At 38.0% G+C, this 20,429-nt stretch overlaps 1 protein-coding gene across 32 annotated transcripts in view; it reads left to right on the top strand.

Annotated features, from left to right (window-relative positions):
* RBFOX1 (RNA binding fox-1 homolog 1) overlaps positions 1-20,429 on the top strand; it is a 2,436,731-nt gene that overhangs the window by 2,279,005 nt on the left and 137,297 nt on the right. For all 32 annotated transcript variants that reach the window (XM_073362506.1, XM_073362502.1, XM_073362531.1 and 29 more), the window contains 2 exons: positions 14,690-14,833; positions 18,076-18,129. In XM_073362506.1, the coding sequence (XP_073218607.1) occupies positions 14,690-14,833; positions 18,076-18,129 (198 nt within the window). The remainder of the gene's footprint in view (positions 1-14,689; positions 14,834-18,075; positions 18,130-20,429) is intronic.

Below are 20,429 nucleotides of genomic sequence, written 5' to 3'. Positions count from 1 at the left end.
TCATCCATCCATTGGACCCCACTCCTTGAAAGTCATTCCCTTTTCTTCCCATTCTAGGAATGAGGACCCTGAAATGAGAACCACTGTGGGAGAGCTAGAGGAGCTGGAATTGGGGCAAGAGCCATCCCAGCATCAGTGACTGCTGGGAAAGAAGGCTGGGCTTCCAAGACAGAGGGCCTGATCCAAAGCCTATTGAAGACAAGAGGATTTTTTTCATTGATTTCACTGTGCTTTGAACCAGGGCTATAGTGAGGAACACCCATTCCAACCTGCCTTTCTTAACTCTGTATCTGAGGTCCTACTTTGCATTCAGCACTTGCTTCTGCCTCATGACATGACTGAGGCTTCATCTTCTTTCCTATGAAGAATCCTCTTCTGTCTATATAGAAGGTCAGGGCAGGCTGGCTTCAATCTTACCAATATGCATTTTTTCTAATGCTTTAACATCTCCTGGGATCACCAAAATGCACCTATACAAGCTGGGAGGAACAACATCACTTGGCTCTATGATAAACCAGAAGCATCCTTTGTAAAGCAGGTTTCTGCTGGCGTACCATGCGCTAATATCTTCTTGAAAATGGCTCTCAGGTAGTGCAAGTATAAAAAGAGAAGAGAGAAGAAAAGGTCCCTTCCAACCCTGATCTTCTGTGATTCTAAGAAAAGTTTCCATAGAACTAAAACTAAAAACTGCTTTCTACAGAGTATACTTGTCATATGTCTTGCCCTTGAAACATGGTTCATACATCATTTGTCTCTAATGCCCATATTACAGATGAACAATTAATGAATCCCTTGCCAATAGGAAGGAATAGAAGGAGGAACTGCTCTTAGTCGTAATTTACACAACAGCCATTTTGATTTGTAGTGCTTTAGAATAGGGACAATATGATCTTGTGGTTGGGAGAATGTCTTCTCTTACTTGGTTTCTTCTTGTTGTTCTGGACAGAACTCCCCTAAGAAATAAGGACAATTTTTTTTTTTTGCCATGGACCCAAGAGAGTTTTCACTTTATAATTTGCAGTGTTGTTATAGCCTTATTGCTCCCAGGATTTTAGACAAGGTAGATGAGGTAGTAGTATCTAGTATTGGACCAACTTCTGTAAGTGAAGTTGGTCCAATAAAAGATATTACCTCACCCATCTTGTTTCATTTAGTAGTTCAGTTAAATGTTTTATGTAAAGGAAACAAAAGCAAAATTATGCTACTTTGACAGACTGGGACACTGAGGTAATTTGACTTTAAGTAATTTGTCAAGAGTATAGAACTCAGGGATGTAATTCTGGTCCCCTGAAGTCAATTGGGAATTTTACCATTGAATGCAATAAGACCAGTGTTTCGCTCCAGATGTTTTCAGTTGCTAGTCCTGTCTTCAGTCCGCGATATGTTACCTCTGTTAAAGCTGTATATACACAAACTGAGCACGTAGTCATATAAATGATGGTAGACTCTTAATCACAGCATCAACATTATAAAAAACTGTTGCATTTACTCATTTACAGTGAATCCCCTATCTACAGAGCCTTGACTCTTTAGCTCAAGATATAGTAGTTCATGCTTTTTGGCCTGGAGGTTCATTGTTCAGTCCCCAGTATGTCTACCAAGATGGCAGTTGTCACATAAGCTCAGATAAGAATACTTTTTTTTTCCCCTTCAAAATAAAATCTTAAGGTGTCCTGTGATGTGGTGGTAAAGAGGTATACATTTAACTGTGAGAAAACAAAATAGTTTTCTTTTATAATAAAGGCAGTTAATTACCTTTTAAACTGATTTGAAAAATGTTCACCACCTGCTAATAGACTGAGAACAATGAGGCTTTAGAACCATCTTTTTTGAAGGAGAAGAGGATTTCATTAACTTAGTTTATAAACAAACACACACACCACACAACCTTCAATGACTCCAAGCCTCTACTTGAATGGAAAATGTTTATCAATTTTCTGAACCAAAGGGATATAACGTAGACATATAAAATATATCCACCCTCTTATGATGCATCTTGGCAACACATTTCCGGGCTATAAAAGATATTAACTTTATCAAAATTGACATGATTTATTAATCAATCTATCTGCATAACAAAACAGGAAAGTGACAAGCATGTTTGTATTTGTTGATGCACAGTTGGCAGTACATTTTGAAAACAATATTTTAAGACAGCAGCAAACGCTGGTTTAAATTATTCTCTTGGCTCACTTTTTAATGGAAAATAACTTTTCACAATCTAGCTTCTTTCTAAATGGAGAATGTGCAATATTATCTAAGAAAAGTATGAAGTTGATTTAGAATGCATGATTTTTTTTCAGTTCTTTGTACACATTCAATAAGGTTACATTTTTGCTTAGGAGATTATATATATATATATATTTTGCCCTGAACTTTCTCGATAGCTTTTTTATCAGGTTTACAAATCAAATCAAATAGGTATATTGCAGAGCTCTATGATATGATTTTCTGCACTTATAGCACAATGTATTGAATTATGCTTGCTCATGTACTGCTGCTGCTATTCTTTCCAGGTTGAGAGAGAATGACTGTGGGGGCTGTAAATTCACTTGGCTTCCAGCATTACTGGTTAAATCCCGAGCCCTATTCAAGCTTGGAGAAGAGACAGAGCAAGTGTTCATTACACAAATCTATTTGGTCAAAAGTACAGCTCAGTGGGTACTCAACCATTGCTCACATAATATTGTCAGCTTAATCAAATAATGTCTAGAAGACTTTAACAAGCCTTTTTCTAAGAAATAACTTGATTGGTGTAGCGGAAAGAGCTTCTCAAAAGTGTACTACTTATTTATAACCATTAATAGATTTCTACGTATACATGTATATGCACACATATGGACAGACACACAACATAGTACTAAATTTACCGAAGATTTAGAAAAAAAATTCATTCTTTTCCTTTGTGCCTTTTCTCTACTAATGTTTTTATTGGTGATTCAAGGTAGAACATATAGCAATTCAGGGTGTCCTCTCCCTAAATTGGTGTGTGTGTAATATTGCAAAAAGTGCCAGACTGACACTACTTGAGAGAGGTCTTCTTTTTTTTTTTTTTAATCTGCCGCTCAGACAAAGCATGGGCAGAGGCTTTGCAAGCTTCCCTCTTGCTAGCCTTGTCCCGTACACTGCAGCCATGAGTTTGATTTTCAGCTTATGTAGATGTAGCCCCACTAGCTTTAATATAGCTAGCGTGAGGACTCAGAAGTGTGGGTGTCGGTGCAGCCTTCAGAAACCTGCTTCACCACCTTGAATACACACTTGCTTGTACAGCTGCCACATCCTTACTGCTGCTTTTAGCAAGCTATCTAGATTAAAGGTAATGCGGGTATGTTTACCCCTACTGGGCATCTTTGCAAAGATGCCAGTTGGGATAAGGATACTTGCCTGCTAAATCTAGACTGAGGCCACCACTTATTCCACGTTGGCGAACAGACAGCCAACCTATAATATCTGGTGACTGAGGATTGCACAGAGCACCAGAGGTATTTTGCAGTGAAATAATTGCAAAGTAATTGCAATTGAAAGAGAGAGATTAGTAGGCCAGGCATAATTTAATGAAGTACAAGAAGAGAAAAAATACAACTTAGAATGGCCACTCAGCATTCCAGTGTCAGAATCATTATGGCCCAGTTTGTGTCTTCACTAATTGGTGCGGAGGGTACAAAGAGTTTCCTTTCCATCCTTCTTTGTGCCCCAGCAAGAGACCAAACACAGTTGCAGTTCTTGTGCTCAAGAAAAGCAAGGACAGCTTAATGCTAATGTCAACACTAGCTGTAAATACCACCAAAAGAGGAAAATGTGGGTGTGGGGTGAAACAATATTAGGAGGGTGCCATTTTGGCACTTTCTGCCCATAGCTACTGGAATAATTGTGAACATGTTAGGTACATATACCCTGGAAGATCCCACTGGACTGGTGCATCTATGTGTGCACACTGACACTCTTACAGGTACCATACAGCCATTTATGCAGACTCCAGGTTCCTGATTCTACACCCTACTGAATCTTGTACTGTTTTATAGCCTTGTTGATGTGTAATATATTTATAATGGGCCAAACCCATACCTAGTCTGAGTAAGGACTTTGGGATTGGGCCATGAGTTATCAAACTGAAATGTGTTTTAATTGTGAATGCAATTATCTATTGTAATGACAGTGGTTAAAAAGTAGAAAATTCATGTGGCATATGGAAAAGCTAAAGAGGAAGGTATGGTTTATTCTCTTGTAAAACCTGCAATTTGGATTGAGGATACAAGTTATTTTCTGTGGCAGAACGTTAGCACATTGAACATGTGGTGCCATTTCATTTCATTGGGCTAAATAGTGCTTTGCCACAAGTACCATGTATGAGACACTGCAATATTGTGTTGCCCCAGGAGCAGCCTGGCCGTAGTTTGGGACTTTGAGTCACAATTTGCGTACTGGTGTCACATGGTATTGGGGCTCATATCTTAATGCTGTTTTATAGTGGTGCAGTGATGTCCCCCAGCATACTGACTTGGCTCTCCTGCCATTCACTTTGGATACAAGTTGGGCTTGATCCAAGGATCAGCCCACTCCTGGTCTACCTATAAGGGAGCTGGAGAAGCAACTTTTCAGAGGTTGCTCTTACCCCCATAATGTGGGTTACCTGGTGCACGTGTGCAGAATGGGCTACAATTTGGCCCAGAGTTAACACTTTGTGGGGAATTTATATTAGTAACCGCAGACATGGCTCACTGGTTTTCTGGAATATATTAATTTCTGTCAAATATTTAGTCAATTAAATGATTAGTGCTAAGAAACCTATAGCAGAACCAGCAGTTATCTTATTTTACTTCCCCACTTTTCATTGTATTTCACAGCCTCTCAGTTAAAATAGGTTGGTGATAATTGGAAGTAATGCTGGTTGTGGAAGACTGATATTGGAATGACCCTGGTGTAATCTTTATACAATAAACTGAATGTGTTTTTAATTGATTTTAAGAACTTGACTACAGTGTGGGGCAGGGTGGCTCAAGAAATTGCTAATGAAATGCACATCCTTTCACTCTGAGGTCACTGGTCTGAATTTGGCCAGGTCACATGGCTTATGTGCAATGATGCGGTCTCAGTTTTTTAGTCAGTGAACAGGTGACCACATCACAATTGTTCACTACTTTGCAGCCTTAGTGGAGAGGCTCATAAATGAATGAATGGCCATGATTCTTGGATGTCGCTCTCATCTTTTGAAGTGCTCCATAACAGGAGAAAATCTTAACACTCTGGATAAAAAAGTTTTACATTTCTAGAACTGGGTTAAATTCACTAAATTAACTGAATAATATTTTTGAATAGGAAAAAGAACTTCCTTACAAAACACACTATGCTATTTACAGCTACCTTAGTAATGGGTCTTAATTATATATCATACCAAATATATAGATATAAAATATCATATACCAAATATCTAGTTATTCTAAAGCATATTCTGTCAATGCAGGTTTACTTATAAAAGTGCCTGGGCCAGATTCATCTGCTCTTGTTTATAACAGTCCTAAACAAATGATTGAAGAAAATGGAGTTACTCTGGGTTTACACCAGTGTATATGAGAGCAGAATTTTGTCCCATATTTCTCTAGTCTGTTTTTTTTCTTAAATGAAGTTTTAAATCTGTTCTATTACTTAAAACATTTGAATACTGTATAAATGCAACTCCCTTGGGGTGTGTGTAATTTGAACAGAACTGGGGGAGGGGTGTCAGGATAGCCTTGTGTAATGGTGTATTATTGCAGGGAAGAGAGGAGGAAGATAAATAAGAATAAGTTCCTGCAAAATAGGTAGAAATATCCAAAGCATTTAGCGAGCCAAAGGAAGGTGATAGCTGTTTTGTTTTGTTTTTTAAATGGATGCAACTCATTTTAACTTCAGCAGTAAAATGAAGGTTAATGTTGTCTTTCTATTATGTGTGTCATTTTACTTTCCCCTTTTGAGCGAGTATGCAATGTTATTGAATCCTTGCAAAGAGTTATGTCAGATATTCCAAAGAGGCTCTCTTTGTATCAGATGCCATATGGTTTTAGTATCCTGTTGTCATACAAAATTATTCAAAATATATCTGTTATTGTCACTAACATATTGCCACAAATTTACATTTAAATTTGTTGATCATTTATTTTTTTATCAGAGTAGTCGTTGGGATTCTGTTTGAGACCTTTTCCACTCAGCTTATCCAGAACAGCTCGTCCCGTTGTGTGTGAGTGCTTCATTCTGTGATCCAAAACACTCAATTCAACTCTGAATTTCATCACTCAGGTTATTTGGCATACAACAAAGCTATGCTGAGTTGATTAGACTTAAGCATAGTGGGAGGGAACAGGGCATACCACACATTCAAAGTTACACAGATAACCTCGTCCTTTTTTTACTCCTGCTGGAATTCTGTGCCACTGCGCAATGCAGAATTTGCACAGAATTAATGTTCCCCTCAGAATTTTTTTTTTTCATGCAGAATTTGTGATTTCCCTTTAGCACTTCCACCCATGTTTGGCACAGGCAGTGGCAGCCCAGGGCTGACAGTGAGAGAGTGATTATATTGTGTTATTTTGACAAATAAAATGTGCAGAAATTTTAAAATATTGTGCACATAATTTTAAATTTTTTGGTGCAGAATTCCCCCAGAAGTACTTCACATTTAAACATTACATTGCATTTGCTATATGTTAAATCATACATTTTTTGATTGGCTTGGCTACTTTGCAGGAACATATCCTGATACAGCATGCTCTGTCCATGTGCTGTTTACATGGAACCTGATCTTTACATTCCAGGTCTATAGTTCTTAGCATCAGGGTGTTGCTGCTTATCTGAGGTATCACAGAAATCCGGATTCCAGCACACTGTTTGTCAAGCCCCTATTTACAACTTAATCTTCCATTCACTTTCCCAATTATGCTCACTAAGAAATGAGGCAAGTTACTTATGTTAAGGTAGGCCTATAGTAAGAAAACTATTAATATGGTCTGATACTTATCTTTATGAAAAATATTGCTAGTGTAGCCTATGTCTCTTTAATTGTGTCATTTGAGAAGCATCTTTTGTTATGTAGCTTTAGCTCTTTTAATGAGTATAAGGATACATGTATTTCCTTGTTTATAGTGCTGCTTTTATTTTCTTGTTCCCCACACTTTATAGGCAGCAAACAGTAACCCCCAACAGTAAGGCACACTTCTATTTTTTTAAAAGAATACAGTGATTAAGGTCGGGGAGAGGCCTAGAGAAAGGTGAGCTATCAAAGAACAAAAATACCATAGGATGGAGGCTTGAGATGGAGAGGGAAATATAAGTTGGCTAAGAATGATAAATTAAATGTGACATGTGAAGACACATTTCTTTGTGAAGATGTATGCATGTCCTGCATAAAGTTTCTCTCCAAATTCATCAATACCTAAATCAAATTTTACCAAGATTAAAGTTGTGTAGCGCAGACTTATTGATAGAGTTAGAAATGATTATGGAAAATAGAGTATCACAATTCTATATTAAAGTACTGGTGAATGCAATCAGCGATCTTTAAAACATTAAAGTTCTAGCAGCTTATTTTTAACATTTATGTCATAAGGATGTTGTTGAATTCTTGGTATTGCTTATTAAAAATATCTAGTAAGTGGTTTACATGCTAATAAGGGTTTATACAAGTCACTTCATAATCAGAAGCATGTTGTTGTAGTCATATTGTAGCTGCATCCGGGCAATAGTTATCAATAACCTGCTATAATTGTTTATCAAGATTTTTAAATTAGAAACGCAATCTTACTGGAACCAGAAAAAAGTCATGCAGCAAATGGGCAGACATGACCTTTTGGTGGAGATGACAAATGGCTTCTTGATTCTCAGAGCTGGAAATTAACCTAATATGGTAATAATTGACATATATAAGAAAGCCAATCCATAAACTAAGGGCCTGATTTTCAAAGATGCTGAGCACCTATAGCTCCCATTGACGTTAGCTGGAATTGGGGGGTGCTCAGCACCTGCTTTCAGGCCCAAAAGACATTCATCAGTCACCTCATGGTTTATCAGTTTAAAAACTGCTTTTACTTTAAAATGTCATATACATATCCTGTGCATTCTGTCTGTGTTAATCACACTGTAGGGTTCAAGGTGTTGGTCCAGCTATACCGAAAGAAGGACAGGAGACATTTGATATGGCTTTAAACAGGCCGCATCTTTATTATTAGATGTCTGAGAATACCCAGCAGATAAAAGTGTACAGTGCAGCTAACCATTCAATAATTACCCGGGGCTTCTGCAGCTCCCCCCTCTTTTTGCATCCAAGTCCCCCACAGCCAGTCCATTGCTGGGACCTTCATAGGAGGGTTAAGGTGGGCTATAAGAAAGGGGTGGGGGTTGGCTCCCTGCTGTACCACTCAGAGGAGCCCCAAATCCCCATTCTGTTCCTTTAACCAACTGCTCCATGTAAAAGAGGGCTTCACCACATGGGGCTGCCCCTCTTAAACCCTTCCATCCATCTGGTACCCATCTTCTCCCCTTTTGCAGCAGTTTGACCTCTTTCCCCAACTCCCTAGCCCCCAGCCATAAATCACTGTTCCCTTCATTCAGCCAGCCAAAAAAATTCCCCTCCCCAATTAAAGATGTGGTATGGTCATTCATAAAAGCTACATCCCTTCCAAATCCAGTGATAAATTCAAACTTTAAAAATAGCAGGGGAATACTTTAGGCTATTAAATGATGTTTTATAGTCCTGTCATCATTGTACCACCTTGCTTTCCAGTAATGATTCCACTATAGGGTGATATTAATTGCCATAAAAAGAAAATCCATCCAGGTCTTGAAAATTCACAAAAATTAAATAAATGAATTAATCAGTCATTTGTCACTGATAATTCTACGGAAAAAGGAACAGAGCCCTGGAAATAATGCATTGGCTTCAGATGCTCTCTTACTGTGAAATGAAATTAAGGCTAGCTGAAATATTTACACAAAAGATGAGCTTGATATATAAAGATTGGGTCTGACCATACTCCCAGGAAGTGCAGTAGAGTTCAGCTACAGATTTTTGGGTTATTCCCATCTTTAGTTATGTCAATGTATTTTTCTCTATACGCCCATAGACATGGGCAGCAGGTGGAGCCCCCCCACTTTAGGGAGGCTAGTCCCTGGCTCCACCCCTTCCGCCTGCCCCCTGACATCTGGAGCCCCGGGACCCCCTGGCCCCTCCAGTGGCTGGAGCACCCCCAACTTCTCCACCCAGAGAAACCCCAGCCTAGCCACAGCCTGGAGTGCCCCCCTTGGCTGGAGGAGACCCAGGCCGGCCGAAATCCCGGGTAGTACTACAATTGAATGATGCAATTACTGTTATAGACAGGTTTGCTTTTTATTATCCCAACGGCTTTGTTACATTAAAAACATAGCTTTAAAAAAAAACAGGTACAACAGTTAGTTTATCCAATTTATAGCTAAAATTCTAAAAGGGACAAAATACTTTTCAGTAACAGCTGCTTCACACCCCTTCCTGAAGCACGTTTAGTATGGGCCCCGTGGAAGGGCCAGCATCAACCATCTTTGTTTGATGTAGGCTAACGATTTGGCACACACAAGGTGGCTTGTGACTGGCAGGTTCAAAATCTACGACTGGCTGATGCTGCCTAGTGGTAGGGATGGTACTACAGCCATCAGCAAAATAAAAAGACCTGGATATACTCCATCTCCACCTTGCTTGACAGCAGGTGCACTTCTCACCCACTTTCTCTGAAAGACATATTCCCAAGAGGTGACTTCTTATTCCCAGGTGGTATGAAGGCAGGCAGGGTATGCTGTACAGACTGAATGCTGTGCTTCTTGGTTTCAGTTAATTCTTTAAGAAAATATCAGCTAGAGGCCTTTAAAGTAGATATTTCTGTGTTGTATGTTGTTGTTTATAGTTTGCTGGGGATGCATTCATCAATGAAAATATTCTGGGAACTGTAATGAGTAATGCAAGGTGGGATTTCACTCCAGGTTTGAAATCCATAAAAAGCTTTGAGGCTTCCCCTTGGGAGACTGTTCATGGTTCAACCTGTATCACCTATGTGCTCGGAGCATCTTATGTCCTCAGTGTTAATATGAATTATTTTCATTAAAGAGTATCCTTTCTTTCAGCAATAAGGGCTTTGAATTTCAATTTGTCACCTATTTTGATCTTGGTTAGCATGGACCCATGTTCCCTGAAAATTCCTGCAGCTATTGGGGCAATAAACATGCGTTGGATAGATACTTGGTTACCATTGGCAAACCCTTTCCCCACACAATTTTAATCTTTTGTCTGACGTCCTTATAAGGGATGTGACAGGTATGACACTTAAACATACTAAAACAATTTCTGACATACCTGGTTTTCAAACCCTAAATACCTTGACTCTGACAAATTGTTCGGTGAAGCTCAGTTAGATTTCACATTTTTCTGTGAAATAAAGACTGCACTTAAAAATCAGCAAACAGACAAAACAACAGCAACCCAGAAACCAAAGTACAACAGTTACTCACAGTCAGATTATTGTGAAGGCAGTCTACAACTCCAGCATAATTCCAAAATGTATCCGGTTTGGCATCATCTTCAGGGCCTCATCTGGTTTGATGACAATGTCTCCATTATTACTCGTGGTACAAAAGCGGTCTAACTTTTCAGGCATACTGACACTGCAAGGTTCAATGCTTCCTCTCGTCTTGTTTCTCATCATTTATATTAATACAATGAACAGAAATTACTTTTTCCAATTTGCATTTATACAATATATTGATGATATCATTTCTTCCTGGGGCATCTTTTGTTCCTGAAGCTAAACAGCACCTTCAGGATTTTGTAACTGAGTTCAAATGACTCTAATTGACTTTAAATTGTTCCTTAATATTACATTTCCACCCTTTCCTGTCACTCCTCCCCCCCACACCTACCACCGTACACCAAATTACCTTCACATTTCTTCTGTTCGAGTGACTGATCCACGAATGTAATCCTCATGATGATTTTGGATGGAACGGTTTTCCAAATATAAATTCTAGATACTTCAGTCTATTTTTAGATAATGGCATGAACAGCTCAGAACAGAAAATGTTCTTATCTCTTTAAAATAACAATATTAATGCATAGCAGTTAATCACATTTTTTAATCTGCAGTGTGTTTAACAGATATTCGCTGATGAATCCCCATAATACTATTATGATCTAGGGAGGTAGCAGAAAAAGAAAGTTCAGTGGAGCTGTTGACAGTCAGTGTGAGAGTTAGTTAGTGGTCACTTGCTCAGGCCACTAGAAAATGCTTCACTAGCATAAGGAGTTTTCCATATTTTGCAGAACTGGCTCCTGCATGTGTATACATCATGATGATATTCACCTACCAAACATACACAATGGGTGAAATCATCCCCACATTCAAAATAACTGGGGGGATACCATTGAATTCAATGAGGCCAGGATTTCACTCGGTGTTTTTACCCCAGTTGTACACATTGTACCAACACATTTTGTAAGGGGTTTAGGGTGAAGCCTTCACTCCCACAAATGGTGCATTTTTACAGCAAGACAGTGTCCTGTAAAATCCTAGTGGAAGCAAGGCACTGTACTTGCTAACTTCTGTGTAGAGAGCCTAGCTCAACCACAGGTATAGCAGAGGTACAGTGTTAAATCAAGTTAGCTATATTGCTGTAAGAGTACATTTTGGTAGTGTAAACATGGCCTAGGATTTGGTTTTATTTTCTTTGAGAACAAGGCTTGGAATTAACATGTGGATGGAACTACCAAAGACAGAAATTGAAGTTGCAATCTTGAACATCTTTCAAGAAAGAATTAGACAATTGGGGAGGAAAGCAAAATGGATCTAGAGGAGGGAAGGCCACATTGCCCAGTTTGGTTCTTAAGTTTTGTATGTGTTATTTCAAAACTGTGGGCTCAAATCACAATTGATAGGGGACTAACAGGGAAAGAGAGAGATTATTAATTATTACTTAGTCAATGAAACTGTGTAAGGCTGTGCACACAGACAAAATATGCAATGTATGGTATTATTTTATTTGCATTTTATTAGAATAGCACCTAGAGGCTCTGAAATGGGGACCCCAATGTGCTAGATGCTGTACAAACACATAGTAAGAGTCAGTCTATGCTTAACAGTCCGATGTCCCAATCCTGCAATTAATTGTTGTAAACACATCCCTGCACCGATGTGAAGTACACTTGAATTTTTGAAGTATCCTATGAATATATGAAAATTACAAAACAAAATGTTAAACAACAGTTAAAGCTGTGTGACCTTGGGTCATTCACTTGACCCAAGCTACCATGCACTTGGCGTCAAGCAAAGATTATTGCCATTCTCAAGCCAGGCAAGGACCCCCACAACACGGCGAGTTACTACCCAATATCCTTGATGTTAGTGTGTTTTAAGGTGTGTGAGTGCTTGATCCTCCAACAAATCACTCTGGAGTTGGACGATGTCTTTCAGGTTGACCAAGCAGAATTCAGGAAAGGACACAGTGCCTGAGATTAAGTCTTGGCCTTGACCACATATGTCAAAAATGATTTTCAACAAAATCTAAAGACTGGAGTCATGTTTATAGATTTGACCACCACTTATGTCACAGTTTGGGACAGAGGCCTTCTGTGTAAACTCTCTTGAGTTTCCCTACATTGGGTGGTCGAAGTAGTAGAGCTATTCCTCCAAAACAGGTGCCGCTGAGTACACATGGGTGACCCTTGCAGTTCGTGGAAGTGTCAGATTAATAGTTTTTCTCAAGGTTTAGTTCTTTCACCAATACTGTTCAATGTGTACATCAACGATTTGGCAGCAACACTCTAATGCAAGTTTATCTATGCTGACATTAGCTGAAGCTATCAAGCTCAGTCCTTCTCAGAAATTGACAAGGTCCTGAACAATGATACGAAGCTCATGGCAGACTTCTGTGGTCGATGGCACTTGCTGCCAAGCTTTTGTTAGGCGGTTTCTATTTCATCTGCATAATGCAAGCGCAAGCCACGAGCTAAATATTTTCTGAAATGACCAACACTTACAGTATAAACCACGCCCAGTTTACCTCAGCATGACATTGGATAGGTCATTGATGTACTGCAACCACTTGAAGACAGCAACCAAAGTTAGCGCTCGGAACAACTTGCTCAGAAAATTGGGTGGCTCAACCTAGAGTGTAAGCATCCGGACACTTGGATCATCAGCGCTTGCCTTCTACTTTTCAACAGCAGAATACTATGCTCCTGTCTGGTGTCGCTTTTCTCATGCGAGGCTGGTCGATGTAGAACTTAACAAAGCTATGCGCGTTGTTACTGGTACTTTATGTGCAACTCTGTTGCCATGGCTGCCAAAACTTAGTAACATAGCATGACCCCATATTTGCCATGTGAGGGCCTGCTCCTGGCCATTATCCATGAGAAAAGCAACTTGCTTCTGAACTCAAACCTCTTCAACTATCTTGCCAGTTTGCCTGTCTTCTAGACATCCTTTAAGGTCACTTATGCCACCACAGGACATGATAGTGGAATGTGCTTGGCATAATGAATGGTCAGTGATGACAGTCTTTAATCACTCTCTCGTCACCAACCCTGAATCTGTTTTCATTCTTCCATTTTTCTCCTGCTGCATTCTTTCGTCTTCCCTTTCTAACATTGTGTTCTTGTGTGAATCTATATGTATATAAAAATTAAGCCTCTGTCTTACACACACATTCATAAATGCTCCTACTTTTGCATATACATATGCTACAGAGTGATTAATTAGGCCCTATATGTTGTCATCAAAGAAACCAGCACAGAGATTTCTCCAAAGTATTGTTTGACTAAAGATGATAAATTTTAATTTTCAAATGAATGATATAATGCTATTAATAATTCAATGTGTTTTAATAATAATGTTTAATTCCTAATTGGGTTTTTTAAATGGAAGCAAACTTCAGCTGTGATGTAATCCGAATGTAAGACATCATTTAAAATCTGCAGTACAGAATTCCCATAGATGAACGCTACATGTTCTTGTTCCTATGTGAAACTCTTCAAAAGTTAATTTCTGGGTTTCATCTTTATCTTGGGCATTCTTGAAACTTGTTACATTGCCTCTAATAGTACTTCTGTTTCCTTGAACATTCAAGGCCTTTTCAGTAATGGTGACTGTTCCTCCAGACAAAGTTACCCTCTAAAGCACATTAACTGCTTATGAAATGGCCAGTATGGCGTGATGTGTTTCCGTCCTCCTGGAGTTGAGTGAAAGTCCTTATTGGCCTCTGCATGAAGGTCCAGATTCTACTCTTACATGATAGTTTATAATGTGCTATTACTACTAGGCTGTTTTCTGCCCATGACGCTTCAGTTTCCAATGGAGGCTAAAGGTGTTTCCACAATGTTATAATTCAGAGCTAAATATTTATTCTTCATTTATTTAAAAACATTTATAAATGTAACATAATTGTTTATATTCTTCTTCCACATATTGCTTGTTTCTTTCCAAGTTCTATGTTGCTGAAATAGATGTAACAATGGACTAGGTGAATGAATAGATATTCCACATATCTAACTTCAGATTTTCTTTTACTTCATTGTTTGAATGATTCCTTCTTTCTTTTTCAGTTGTGTGCCTTGCCTGAGAGTTAAACCCACCACTATTTTTATATCTACAACTAGAGCAATACTTAGAGCATGTTTTACTTTATTTTGCTTTAATTCTTTTAGCAGACAGATGATGCAGCACAGACTGACGGCCAGCAACAGACACAATCCTCTGAAAACACAGAAAACAAATCGCAGCCGAAACGGCTGCATGTCTCAAATATACCCTTCAGATTTCGAGATCCAGATCTCAGACAAATGTTTGGGGTAAGTACTCTATTTTTGTTTGCATGCTTATTATTGTCACATTTTAAAAGAAGCATTACCTTTACATTATAGGTGGAGCTAGCAGCAATACCTAAAGTTAAGATCATATAATGCTTTCCATTGGAAGACCCTTCCCCCCACCCCTTTACTCATAACTAATTGCCTGACTTGCTTATCCTACTTGTAAGGAGAAACAATGCTATATGTACTCTACAGAGCTATAATGTGATGGCAGATCTCCAGAATATCATATATTTTTGTACTCTAAGAAAGCAAGTAATTAATACTGGCTTAACTTATTGCACACTTACATACTCCCTTGTGAAGTCTTCTGTTCATCTTGAATTCCACACCTGTGGTTGTGGATCTTTAAAAGCATAGCAGTAAAAAATAGGCATTACTTGGCCTACAACTGCATTATTATTAACCTCCTTTCACAAAGAATTAGACATGGCCAGATGATACTCCAGTCTGGACCTGCTTTTTTTGCACCTATTCATATCATCTTAAAAAACATAAATAACTCACAGATACTCTTATGTCGGAGTAGCATATTGTATTAGATTTTGAACCTGCAGCTATTTTATGTGAGTATGAATATATACTAGATGTATGTACACACACACACTTATATCATGTATGAGTTTTATTTAATATATGATAGAGTCCCACTTAATAACAGAGTCCCATTAAAAGTCAAGAAGACACGAAATATGTCGAGTAATTGACTTAAATTCATTATAATATATAATTAATTTATCTTCTAGTTGTTGTTTTTTTTAACCATCTTATGGAGCAGAAGAAGTATCTACTTAAATATGTACTAAGAACTGAATCCTGACATGATAGTAGGAAAAAGGGATATTTTCACATAAACCTATCGGAATTGCCCTAGCAACTCTCCCCCCACCAAATACAAAGGTGTTTCTGATGCCATACATTTCAGAGCACAAAATTGTAACGAATCTGATGATGTATGAGAACTTCCTAGGATAAATGTATGTTAATCAGTTAAAATTAAATTTAAATAAAACTACTCAGAAAACAGGTAGATTCTGTTTCTAAATGCACAAAATGCAAGAGTTGTTGTGTGGGTGTTAAAATCCAACTGTAAACAAACTAAAGTTAATTTGTGTTTTGCATTCCAAGTTTTTAGGATTTAGAAAACTCAAATAAGTCTTACTTCCAAATTGGAAGATGACAGGAATTCCCCAGCTTCCGTATGACTTGGTAACAGAAACGCTATTGGAGCAATAGCTGCATTAAGCCTTCCACTTGCAAGCTGAGACAAACTCAGTTTTTCAGTTGTTCAGTATTAAACCAACCTGTGCAGAGAAATCTGAGTTTCTGAACTGGTGGGAAATTCAAATTCCTATCCTTGCGAATTATAGTGAAGTTTCTGAAATGAAGCCTGATATTGAAACCATCCTTTGCATCTTGATCCTGTTATGAACATGATTTCTTTTTAGGAGCATGAGTTGAGGAGAGCAGGCTTGTTTACTAGTGTGGGTTTTGTTTGTCCCACTTCACCCAGCTTTATATGTACACGAATTATAGTTTAAACATTAAACAATTGTCTGCTTATAAGCTAACAATAGTGGTTAACGCATTTGTTACTTGGAGGATAAATGTAACCGGGGTGGGGTGGGGGGAAGGCTCAAGGCAAAGGATAACAAGTGTGTGCTGATTTTTCTAAAAAGTTAAAGCAATAAAAGAATGTTTTAATCTTTCTTGCCATGGATGTGATTAACATATCTTAAGGTACTTAGTAGACTGGAGTAGAGTCTAATTTCTGTAGTATATTATACACTCACTAGGTTATTCTGCTTCTGCCTGCATTATTTTGTTTTTCCATTATAGTATATTGTTTGTCACTGACATTGCCTCACCAGAGTTACACTGTTTCACATGACACATTAGTGACACATGAAATAGCAGAACATGACACATTGAGTGATGTACTAGAAAGTGTCACATCATAAAATGTGCCACGTCAAAAAATGTTCTGACTTATCTATACTAAATCCTGCTCAGGGTTAGCATTCATTCCCTTTCCCAAAGCAGGTATAGTGAAACTTTTTTCTTTGGGACAGAACCTGTGCCTTTTTGCATGTTTGAACAGTGCCTAGGGCTATGATAATAGTAATTATTATTATAGGATGTAGGGTTTATTCCTACGCACAAGTAACCTTCCCATTCAGTAGAGTTTCACTAAGGTAGGACAGGGCTTGTTTGGGAAAAACTCAGCACTGGTGGAAGTGTCTTTCTTTATGTTCTTTGAGGGGGCATTGGAAGTGGTGGGGTATCCTTTTAGAAGATATGGGTGAAATCCTGGCTCCACTGAAATCAATAACAGAATTCCCATTTGATTTTTAAATAAAGCCAGGATTTCACCTTGCATCTTTACTCACAGCCAGAAGTAGCTGTAGCAAATACGTCCTTATTCCTCTTCATTCCACTGGGAGCAACTGGAACAAGACCAAGGGGCTAACATTCCTCTGGGGAAGAGTGGGAGGTGATAATCACTTTTAAATGCAACATTTAATACCTGTCCGGTGGGTGGTGATTGCTGCACTCTAAGGGGAGTTGCACAGTGGGATCTCACCTATACTGAAACATCATTATAAGAGGACTGAAAAGCCATTGAAAAGTATGTAAAATGTTGGGACTTTCACTTCACTGTGATATGCAGTGTTGTTGTAGCCATATTGGTCCCAGGGTATTAGAGAAACAAAGTGGGTGAGGTAATGTCTTTTGTTGGACCAACCTCTTACGGTGAGAAAGACAAGCTTTTAAGCTCATACAGAGCTCTTTTTCAGGTCATCTCACCTGAAGAAGAGCTCTGTGTATGCTCACAAACTTCTTTCTTACCAACAAAAGTTGGTCCAATAGAAGATATTACCTCACCAACTTTTCTCTTTAACGTCACTGTGATATGAGTTTAACCATAATGTGGTTCACATCAGCAGGTGCTACTATATTTTAATTGCTGTTCTTGATTATGCAGAATGGTAGTGGTACAGTTTTAGCTGTGTATCAGGCTCATCACAACATGCATTTAATTCAGCTGCTCTTTCAGTTTGTCATTTTTTTATTGCTTGGCTGGCCTGTAATTTAATATCTTTATATATATATATGAGGTACTAAATCTTCTAATACTATGAAATATCTTTGCTACAGTTCTGTTATTATGTTCTCAGATTTTCTTATGTTCATGTGTTCATGTTTCTATTTCTTTTCAGCAATTTGGTAAAATCTTAGATGTTGAAATTATTTTTAATGAGCGAGGCTCAAAGGTAAGCGGTTTAATTCACCGGAAGAATCAGTTAATTGATTTTAGTATTTGATAAGATTAAGAGAAAACAACTGCACTAGTGTAATAAATGCATCTTAAAAATCCACTTGAATGGAAACACCTTTTGAAGCCTTTTGTCAATTTCCCAAACAGCAAGAAATTCAGTGGACACATTTTAAATCCTTTGAAAGGAAAAATTATAATTACTACAAACTGTCAAAGTTCAATGGGAAGTTTGCTTTCTGCTTTTAAATATAATCATATATTGTCTAGGCTGATTCTTTATCCTTCAGTGATAATTACCTTGCTCATTTTATAAAATGAGTCATGTTTGCAGAAAAATAAGCAGATCATTTGCTAGAATAGGTATTTTTTGCTATTGAAATGACAGTTGGTAATATAATCTAATATCCTATTGAGTAATTACTCAATAAAATATGTGATTATTCCAGATTATTGATGTGCAGATGTTTTCCTGGTTAGTTAAAAACTTCAGTGCACCAACCCTTTGAATACAATTTATTTTAGTATTTCTACTGATAAAGACAATGTACTGTATTGTAAATTTATTTTAGTTCTCTTGAAAATTACTTTGCTTTAAATTTATAGACTAATTTATTGGGTACTTAAGAAATAAAAAAATAAGATTGTTATGCTTAGATAATTTACATTAAATGGTGCAAAACAACAGTCATTTCCCCAGTAAATCTTACCCATATCAGCTGAACTATAATTTTACGTGTTTGCGTCATATTCATGGTAACTCTCCTCCCCTGATGTCAGACTCATTCTAATCTTTGTCCCCCTATATATTCGACTTGTAATAATTCTTCCCCTCCTACATATGATTCAGTATTAATGATGGAAGCCTTTTCATCTTTCAGTATGTCAGATGCATTATAATCTTTCTGCTAATCAATCTCCTAATGTGTCAGCATTTTCAATTCTAAATTTAAAATGGTCATCTTTTCTTCCATATAAAATGATGCAATCATCATATGCCTTATATTCCAATGTTTGAGTTGCTTTGTCATTCATAAACTGACATCCCCCTCACCCAGTTATAACATTTACTGCCAATTTTGTAAAACAAAAAAGATACTGGGGAACGGTATGATTCAAAAGTTTGGTGATTTTAAGCCAATACAGGAAAGCAGGGCCTTTTAACTTTAGGTTGCCAGTTCAGATTGGGCTCAAGTTGGTCGTGGCTGAAATCTGTTATACTTATCTGATGGCTGTTCAGGAGTCTTTGTGAAAGAAATTGGTTGTCTAAGACTTGTTCATAGCAGATAGATTTAAAATTTCAGAACAAACAGCACCATAGGCATCTTTGTTTCGTGGTTCCAGGAGTAAGTTCGAGGCTTGAATGGGTATGGTCAGTGTATTTACCCTCTCATCCTAAGGGCTTTTATACATTGGACTTTTTTTGTACCAATATATCTCTGCACCAGTGCAGAACCTTATTGGATGAATGCTGCACCAGCTCAAGTCAGCTTTTACACTGGTGCAGTATGTCTACACTAGGGGTTGGCATCTGTGCCGTGCAAACCTCCCACTGTCCTACACTATAAAAACAGCTCTTAGAGAGGGTCTCACAAGGCTCACTTTCCTCAGCACCCTCTCTGTCAGTGATGAAAAGAATAGATGCTAGTAATGCGGTTAACAAGCACATCAAATCACCTTTTGCATTTAGACAGGAATTGAGCATCGGTACTGCTGTAAATTGACATTTACATGAAACAGTTCAAACCAGAAAACATGAGTACTAATGCAGATAAACAAAGAATAGCAATTTGCCTCCAAAGCAATTTTCAAACTGCCCCCCCCCCCCCCCCCCAGTCTATGTGCTTAGCTATATAGTGGAAACATAAGCTCAGAGAAGGCAAGCTGAGGGAACTCACAAGTTTCCAACTCCAATCCTGTGAGGGCAATTCAGTTTACATGAGTCAGAACCAGAGTCATTGTAACATTGCTCTGGCATTTTAACTTTGAACAGGCTTCCTTAACTAATCTGTTGAAGCTCTGGGTTTCAGTAACTGTCCACAGCTGCTGCAAATTGGTTTTGTCCTTTAGGGATGATTGCAGAGCTGCTGAGGTAAGATTTTACTCTAGAGATGTAAAAGTACACTAACAACAATGAACACCATTTTTCTATATTTATAAATTATTTAATGATTTTACATTTTAAAAACATGTATGTGCTCATTTGTTCATAATATAAGTAAGGCCCGTTAGCCCTTCAAAACAAACAAACAAAGAAACAAAAAAACCTCCCAACCATCTCCTCAATCAAAAACAAGA

This window comes from Lepidochelys kempii, chromosome 10 (genome assembly GCF_965140265.1).
Source record: "Lepidochelys kempii isolate rLepKem1 chromosome 10, rLepKem1.hap2, whole genome shotgun sequence".
Taxonomy (NCBI): Eukaryota; Metazoa; Chordata; order Testudines; family Cheloniidae; genus Lepidochelys; species Lepidochelys kempii.
This window is presented reverse-complemented; position numbering and strand designations above follow the sequence as displayed.